The sequence below is a fragment of the Tarenaya hassleriana genome, unplaced genomic scaffold (assembly GCF_000463585.1).
Source record: "Tarenaya hassleriana unplaced genomic scaffold, ASM46358v1 Cleome87, whole genome shotgun sequence".
NCBI classification, from domain to species: Eukaryota; Viridiplantae; Streptophyta; class Magnoliopsida; order Brassicales; family Cleomaceae; genus Tarenaya; species Tarenaya hassleriana.
In genome coordinates, this window is record NW_010971111.1 from 386,547 (window position 1) to 395,631 (window position 9,085).

General features: G+C 42.2%; 1 protein-coding gene across 1 annotated transcript; it reads right to left on the bottom strand.

The window, feature by feature from the left end:
• Positions 1-5,446: 5,446 nt before the first annotated feature.
• LOC104803425 (transport inhibitor response 1-like protein) lies at positions 5,447-8,489 on the bottom strand. Its single transcript, XM_010527356.1, has 4 exons — positions 7,672-8,489; positions 6,919-7,417; positions 6,272-6,786; positions 5,447-6,231 (listed from the first exon to the last, which is right to left on the bottom strand). Exons 1-4 carry the CDS (start codon positions 8,298-8,300, stop codon positions 5,994-5,996), a joined length of 1,881 nt encoding a protein of 626 aa, XP_010525658.1. The 5' UTR covers positions 8,301-8,489; the 3' UTR covers positions 5,447-5,993.
• Between the last annotated feature and the right edge of the window lie 596 nt (positions 8,490-9,085).

A 9,085-nucleotide genomic window follows, 5' to 3' on the forward strand; every position in this document is an offset into this window, starting at 1 on the left:
ATCTCCGTCTTCTACTCCGATCTCTTGTTTCCTGATAATCGCCCCCTTTTCTTGTGCTCTTGGTGTATTCTCTGTGTAAAGCTTGAATCAATTCGACCTTGGGGGCTAACCCTACTTAATCCTTCTTTTTCTGGGCCAAAATTCGGAATATTTCCAAAATCTGGTAAGTGACCCGATCGTGTGACTGAAAGTTCACACGATCGTGTCACTTAACAGTTTTGGCGGGCTTCAAAAATTTGCTCATAACTTCCTGCTCCGATATTGGATTTGGGTGATCTTGGCGTCTATGCGTAGATATCAAAGAGAAATTTTCAATGATTAGAGAATGCATGATTTGGACTTGTAGAGTGAAAGTTATTGGACTTGCAAGATCTGACGTTTTCTGAGCTTCATGTTTTCCCTGGAGACACTCCAAATGTTCCCGGTTCATCCGTGATGTTCCGTATTCCATGTTTTCTACTCCTTTTGCTCTCTTTATGTGTGGATTCCTGTTTAAACACCAAAGAACATAACCAACCAATATCGAAGCCAAATGTGCCCTAGAATGTCTACAAATATATAAAATCGAGTGAAATACGCTAGACATTCTATATCAAAACATCACCCGAAATATGTGTTATCACGAGATTAGACCGAAACGAGCATGAAAAGGAGTTTTCAATGTGTTGGTCCAGAGCTGACCAAGTTTGGTCGGCCCCGGACCAAGTTTGGTCAGTCCAGGTGGTCCGGAAATTCGGTCCGAAGTCATCTGTCCAGGTCTGGTCCGGCTGACCAAGAGTTGGTCAGCTCCGGACCAGACGCTGGGTCAGGCGGACCGAGGACATGTCGGACTGAGCTGACGAAGAAGGAACTTGGTCCATTTTGGTCAGCTGGACCAAGCCGTCAGGTCAGGCGGTCCGACAGTTCGGACTGAGCTTGGTCCGTCGGCTCTTGGTCCGGCGGACCGGGATCTGGGATTTTCCTAAAATTCGGTTTTAGGGTTTTCTAAGCTTATTTAAGTTTGAGATTTCGTCCAAACTTAATTAAGACCGCCCTAAAATTCAGAGAGACATCTAAGAACCCTAGAGAATTCATTCTTTTCGTTTTTGAGCTTCTCGGGATTAGATTTGGTCTCTCGAGTTACCCTTTTCTTCACTAATCCTAGCAGATACATTCCAAATCATTTGGAATCCTTCCCGTCGGAGGGACTGTAACTTCAGTCCTAAGTGATTAAGAACATGCCCCTGATCGAATTTTACTTCAAGTTACATCGAGAACGAGGTAAGTAACGATTCCCTCGGTGATATACACGATCTTTCAGGTTTTATCAAGTTTGGTTGCGTGTGACGTTTGACTAGGTTTAGATCTTTCTTCCGCTGCATGAAATCTAGTAAACCAAACCTTAGATCGATATGATCGCATGCTAGGAACCCGTAGATTTCCCAACAAATTGCGTCTGGAATCCATCTGTGATAGCGGCTGAGCCGGAACTGCGACAGTTCGGAAAGTGTTGGATGATGAAGAATTCGGTCGATGTCCCTTGAAATCTCCATGTTTTTCCGATGCAATCTGGGCAGAAAGGGGGTTGCCGTCTAGCCGTAAAGCCAAAGCAATCATCTTTGCTAACCCCTCAGGACGATACACTAGAATGTGTTCATAAATTTCCGGTTTCAAGCCATTTGTGGATGCACATTCCACCAAGTCCGGAGGGATATGCGGTAACTGTGCAAGGAGGTCTTCGAATGCATCAAGGTATTCCGCCATTGTGTTTGTTTGCCACGGAGCAAACAACTGATTTCCCGCTGAACCCGCACATTGATCGCCATAACGCTCAAGGAACCGAACCTTAAAGGCTTAAACTCTTCCCAGCTATGAAACAGAATCTGACTGCGTTGCCAATTGTACCATGATAAGGGACACCCCGACAAACTGATGGAGACCAACCGAAGCTTCTCCTCCTTCGAACACCCGCCATGTTCAAAGAACTTTCAGCCCGCGTGATCCAACTTGTGGGGTTATCGCCCTCGAAGATCGACATATCAATCTTCTTCACCTGCCTTCACATGTGTTGGTGAACCGGCGAAGACTATCGTCGGCCCCATGATCAGTAAGCGGCTGTTGGACAACCGGTGATCCTACACCCGAAATCGAATTTGATCCTGAAGGAAAAACTGGTGAAGTGGTAACCGCCGAGGCTGGAGCCTCTTTGGATTCCATGTTCTTCCCTTTCATCCAAGCATGAAAATCAGATAGCATGCTTTCAATTACCTCGAATCTTTGAGAATCCTTCTCCCTGAGAGCCTCCAACCTCGAGAACTTCTCAATAATCGTCTCCTTGATTGTTGTTCTTGGTCATGGTGGATCGGTATGCTCTGATACCAAAATGGTAAGTTTCAGGTATGAAAACTGAAAGCACTCTTTATTGAATCTAGAAAAGAAAACCAACCAAAGCCTGAGATTGATTATTGTGAGTTCTCTCTCACCCCTCCCAAACAAGAAAACCAATAGTCAAAACCTGAAAAAACCCATTCCAACGTATCTAACTAATAGAAAACTAACTACCAATTCTTATCATATCAATCCAAATCTTCTACTCTTATCAAACAGAATCAAAGATAACCTCTGATTATTCTATCTTCAGCCTTTCGCCTAATCAGCTGTCAGCTCATCCTCTTCCGTGTTTCTTGCTTCCACCGTGTTCTCTTTCCCGTTTTCTGCTTCGTCCCATGCCTTGGCATTTTTCCTTTTCCTCACATAGGTCCTGAGGTCATATCACACACTCAAGATGTTGTATATCAAATCCACCTACAAGAATCAAACAGATCCTTCTCCATGCTCGTCAAGTTCTAATCTCGAGACAGTTGACCCGGACAGAACTATCAGAGTCAACCCCTCATCTCTCACAGTGAGCTCCTTGCCATTCTCACCAACTGGGAGTTCAGTCTCTGATGAAGAGGAGCATGACGAAAGCGACCTTGTAGATGTATTAGCGGTTGCAATTTCCAACGTGAGGATCTCAGAGCCGAAGGGAACCCGAATCTGTGGTGGTCCCAACAGCCCCATCAAGCATCAACACTCGTCTAACATGACAGCTAACACACTCTGTAGAGCCTTCTGATCGAGTTAGCACTCACGAATTAACGCACCGTTCTGTCGGTAGCTCGCGAATGGAATTTTGGCTGGTATGGTTTTTTTTCTTCTTCTTCTGCCTTAAGATGCTGACTTTGGGATGATTCTTCTAATCAGATGATGTACAAAACAGGATGTGTAAATAGAAAGCCGGGTTGGTTCGAGTTTGGGATTATTCGCACGACCCTTCCTTGTTAGATGAAGAAATAGAGAAATATCTGGTTTGGTTATGCAGTTCTTGTGCTGATAGGTTCATAGAGGGCCATATGTAAGTATATAGTATATGTATGGCCTCTCTTTCATGAATGGGGGTGGTTTAAAGCAACAAGGAACAACCCTTTGTCTATATTAATGATCACTCCTCCTTTTTGGATCATTTTTCCAACAGTTGCCCGTAAGACTGTTGTGTCGGGAACTTGACGTCAAGAAAATCGTAATTATTTTTGAGTTAAATAAAATATTCATTTGAGTTCGGTTTTCATTCGTTTTATAATTAAAAAATATTTATTTTTGAAAGAAATTTATTTGGTATTTCGTTTGGTTTATAGTCGGTATACATACGATCCATCCGGTTTCGAAAAAATTTATATCATTTGGTTTTGTAATGGATTCGATTCTCACATCGATGAACAAGAGTTTTGTTCCATTCCAACCCATGTTCGATTCTTTGGAGAGGCATTCACATGAATTTCTCCGATTCTTTTGAAGAGGGAGATGGTTCAAAGGTCTAATAAACTTTTAGATTATTAAAAGAAAGGGGTCCACTAGTGCCTTGCGAAGCAAGTGACCGATGAAAAATCGTTAGATGGAGGAAGTTTCAAGTAAAACGCGCATGGAAAAAATATCATTATCCTACCACATGGTGCCCTGAAAAGGGAAGGTGGACCAATTTTCGAAAATCATTCGTCATCCATATTCCTATAAATATGGTGGAAGGAAGAACAATCAGTAGAAGACGAAGTCTCCCATTGATGAGGTGATACGGTGGACGCGTCATTTGAGAGGGGCTTGGTGTTCAAAGTGATAAAAAGAGCCATCGATGACATTCCAATTCATAGAAGAGGACCACGCACGGCACTGCCTGGCATCGGGCTTACACCGGCTCGGCTGGCTAGCCGAGGCAAAACCCTAATTGGTGTGTAGACCCGCCGCTTTCTTACCTATAACTTCCGATCCAAATAAAAGAATGGAACCCAACAACCATAAAAACAGTCTCCAACCTACCCACCCTCCTCGGCTGTTGCCTCCCTCAGCCATTTGCGCTATCAAAGCAGCCATAAGATCTTAACAACCGTCGATAGTACCCATCGAGACCAAAAAAAAAAACCCGAATGATATTAGAGCCAATAAATTACGTAGAATGGACACGAGTGTTGGTCCTGCACCTGCACGACCTGTAACAAAAAACAAAGGCAGCACTTCCTGCAAACAAGGGTCATTCATTTATGTTCATGAGATAAAAGCGGTCGGGCCGTTTTTTGGTCACCTGCGTATGATTTCTAAACCCTACTACTACAGCTTTTGTTCAGTAGCATATAATGGGACTTGAGAGACGTTTAAAGGGCAAGTGCATGCATGTAGACTGAAGGGCAATTATGTCATGTTTTTATTTAGGGAAAGTTAATCAGGACCGTCCATTCGAAAACATGTCTTGAGGCTCAAAATCAAATTAGAGTATATATATATATATATATATATATATATATATATATTATAATATATTTTCAATGGTTTAAGACCTAAGTAGGTAAGATGATCACATCAATATGCACAATAAACGCAACCAATCATTCATTCATTCAATTCCAATGGCTCCCCCATCCATTTCTCTATCCAACCAAACCACCATCATGTTTTCTGTCACTACCCCTTTTATTTTCTTTATTTTTTCAACTATAATTCTTTTTATTTTCTTGAATGTTAGATTATTTTTTTGTTTGTTGGGTCATTTCTCACTTTTAGTTTTTTTTAAAAGGTCTTTTTATTTTTAAATTTTATAGAATTGTTGTTTTGGGTCTCTTCTTATTCACAGATTTCATCACTTGTTTGTCCTTTGGATAAGAAGCTCTTCCTGATAAATCCAAAGTATGTGTGTACTGTGTACTGTACCCCCCACCACCATTTTTGCAATTTATCTTTTGACCCCCCAAGTCTTTTCTCATTCGAAACAATGCTCGGACTTTTACAATCACCTGAAAATTTAGTTTTTAAGAATCATTATTTTATCAAAGATATGATTTTCCCTCAACTTGAAACGATTTTATCAGAGAAACTGTCACTTTTATCAAAGATATGCATGGCTTAATGAAATCAAAGCAAACTGAGAAGAAAACCGAACTAAGATCGAAAAATAAGCGGGAAAAAAAACTCTAGAAGTTTCGATTCGGTTCAAAGAAAAATTTTCCAGAATGTTTTGGGATCTTGTCTAAACTAAACAGGTCCTTGGGGAGACAGTACATGTCCGTAAGACGCTTTGTGTTTCTTGTTGAAATGTTCTACCTGCTCCTGGTGCTTTCTGGCATTAACAGGGCCCTCTCTTGAGTTCACTCTCTTCCCCTAAATACCCTCCTTCCCTGTTGCTGGTAAAACGATGAACGAATGCCAAATCCACAAAAAGAGTGACAGAATTAATGATACAACAATCATGGGGAGGTTTTGTTTTGACGCATTTACAGAGATAAGAAACTGAGATATCCTTCTTCCAACGGTAGCTTTCCGATGAAACGCAGCATTTTTTTGGCAGAAAACCCGCCAAAGGAACCGGATTTTGCATCCTCGATGACAGATTTCGGCGCTTTAAGTGTCACCGTGATTGCCCCTGTTTTCGGCCAAGAAATTCCAAAGGTATCAAAATGCTTCTTGCCCTCAAATGCACTTGAAGGTATCTATAAAATGGTGACAGACTTCGGTGCATCCTTCCTCGGGACATCGAGGGACCGATACATGTACAACGTCTGGACAAAATCCTTGCTCTCATCATCCTCCGACTCGATCACTTCCAGCGCCAGATTAGGCATAGCACGTGCCATATCCCCGCAACATTGCCGAGATATGGTACAAGCTGACATCCAAACGAACCTCATGTCGTAATAACGATGCATACCTGCCCGAAGAGCGGGGGATCTGGGATTTTCCTAAAATTCGGTTTTAGGGTTTTCTAAGCTTATTTAAGTTTGAGATTTCGTCCTTTTGCAGTTTCGTGCAACCCTCGAGGACATATCTCAGAGCCATGTCACTGTCCCCAGCAAATGCTACAGAAAGTGTTCGGATCGTTTTCCCGTATTCTCCAATATAGCTGAAAGCTCGATCAGTCAATAAACCTGACACTGCCAACCGGGTTAACTTCTTGCAGTTTTTAACTATGGCACCAAACCCCTCGTCCATTGGCTTTCCCGTCACATGGTCAGGCCTGTGGCGACCCATTATACAAAGCCTGAAAACAATCAGCTCAGGACAATTCTCGGACATGGCTATCACAGCGGCATTTGTCATTCGCTGGCAAAAGTAGAGGATAGATTCTAGTTTCCTACAACCTTCAGAGATTGCTTGGAGACCTACTTCAGAGACAGGACCTTCAATGTCTTCCCGAGGATCAAACGGAAAAACCCGAAGCTCACGAAGTTCCCTGCATGATGCAGCCACTGCTTGGAGTCCTTCATCACATATCGAGTCCATAGTCTGCATCATAAAGTTCAAACCAAATACATAACTCAAGTGACTCAATCCACTGATACCACCATATGGTCACAATATATATCACAAATAACTTGAAAAACAAGTGGACATAGATCAAGAGACGGAAAAACATACCCAGATGACCTGCAGTTTGTGGCAATTGCGGATGACAGGTTTAAACATCTCAGGAGTAATGTTAGCATAACTGAAGTTCAGAGAGGTGAGATTAGCACAAACTGGATAAATAGCGGGAAGGTACTCGGGCATCAATTCCCTGAATCCTGATAGACAAACAATGGATTTACAAGCACGGAATGCGGATGCATAATCCATTTCTTGCTCGGGGTCAGGCATATTATCTGGGCTGAACGAGCCTGTCCCGAGGCTCATCAGCTGCAGGGCTCGAACCATCAGCCTATGTAACTGCTCTATGGAGACGAACCTGTTCACTCTAAGTTTCTTCAAGAACGGTGATCTAATTACGAGCCTCTCCAACGCCTGGAAATTGATAGGAGCTTCCACACAGTCAAAAGTCAAAGATTCCAGATGGGTTCCACCCTCCGGGAAACAAGATATCCAATCCACCTCATCGTCTGTTACCTCCGACTCGATCAGATCAAGAACTCTTAGCTGTCTGAAACAAGATTAGCATCAATAAGTTCACGTGAAACTCATGGTTTTCAGACTAAACATCAAACCATCTCATCACATCAACCCATCAAGCACTCCTCAAAGTTCTCAGAATCAGAGCGCAAAACAGAGCAAGGAATCCAGTAGCGGACATATACAACAGATCTAGACGTCCCAATTCCACTCACGGAAAATATGTCCAAAGCAGCAACAATACCAACAACAAAACTGCCAAACTAAAAGAACCAGTGAACATACCTGCACTTGCTAGCAACCATGGCGATGCCACTGGTCCCAAATCCATCACAGCAAACTAAAGAAAGCTCCTTGAACCCAGGGAACGACTCAGCGAGGAGAGCCAGATCGTCATCTGTGACAAACATGCGCTTCAAATGGACCTTCTCAAGCCACGGGTAAGCTTTGGCCATTGCAATGACCCAGGGCGCGAAGTTAGCCCCCCAATCCGGAGGCATGAGATTGAAATCAGCAAACCTAGGCTTCCCCTTCAGCACCAGGGACCTCACGCGCTTGAACCGGCGCGTGAGCCTGACCGGCGAGAGCGCGTAGCAGTTTCCGATGAAGACCTCGGATCGGGTGAAAGCCTCGACCCGGAACCACGATCTGCACACCAATGACGCTGCGTTGCGGTCGCATCTCGAGGTCAGGAACTGGAGCACGTTCTCAAGGACGTTCTCGAGGACATGATCAAGGCACGGCGGCGGAGCCACCGGCGAAGTGGAGTGGCAGTTCCGGGATTTGTTAGCCGCGGCGGAGGAGGAGGACGAGGGCGAGGAATAAGAACAGGGCTCGGAGATTGCGGCGGAGCTGAGATCCAATTGCATAGATGGCTCATCGTCCTCTGACATTTCCGACCGATCTTCTCTCATCGACCAAACACAGACCCAAATCTAATATGCAGGAAAAACCCTAGCTTTCTCTCTCCAGAAATCCTCTTCTCTCTCCCTCTCTGATCAAAAGCTTCGATTTCTTTTTAGATCGAGAACAGAGAGAGCTTAAAGAACAAAGCTTTGTGTGAGTTCGGAGTTTCTCTCTCTTGACTCCATCTCTCTCGAGTCTCCACTTTGCCTCCATTATTTGGGGGTTATTTCCTATTTTTTATAAGGTTTTTTTTTTAATTTTCCAAAAATGTTTTTCTTTAAAAATATTTTGCATACATTTTTTTCTCCTCTTACCATCAGTTTCTTTTTTCATTTTATAGATCCATCCTCTTGCTTTCTATATATTTCTACCTTTGAACTCTACACATCATAATTAAATTTTTACCTTAAAAAGAGCAAATAAAAAATGTGAACTTTTGTCCATGATAATATAACCGAAATAGGAAATTAATTTATACTTTTTATTACATGATTTAATTATAACCATAATACATATATATCTTATCTATTCTTAAAACATATTACTTGTTTAGATAACTTCTATGTATTGAATTAATTTATTGAAGTTCTACTAGATCAAATATTATTATATTCTCACTAATATGAGTGGAAAAGTTTATATAAACTATAACTTCCATTAGAATTTAATTGAATATAGCGTAATGATTATGAATCAATATAACTTGAGTTACTGAAATATGGTAAATTAATAATTAAAAGTAATTGTAAAGGTAATATTTTGGTGTAAAAGATAATCTAATAGGGTGCATTTT

Excerpts from the sequence above, each read along its gene's own strand:
- LOC104803425 (XM_010527356.1), bottom strand. The coding sequence starts at position 8,300 with ATGAGAGAAGATCGGTCGGAAATGTCAGAGGACGATGAGCCATCTATG. Across the intron at positions 7,418-7,671 it reads ATGGTTGCTAGCAAGTGCAG|ACAGCTAAGAGTTCTTGATC; the intron begins GTATGTTCACTG and ends ATCTTGTTTCAG. Across the intron at positions 6,787-6,918 it reads ACAAACTGCAGGTCATCTGG|ACTATGGACTCGATATGTGA; the intron begins GTATGTTTTTCC and ends TTTATGATGCAG.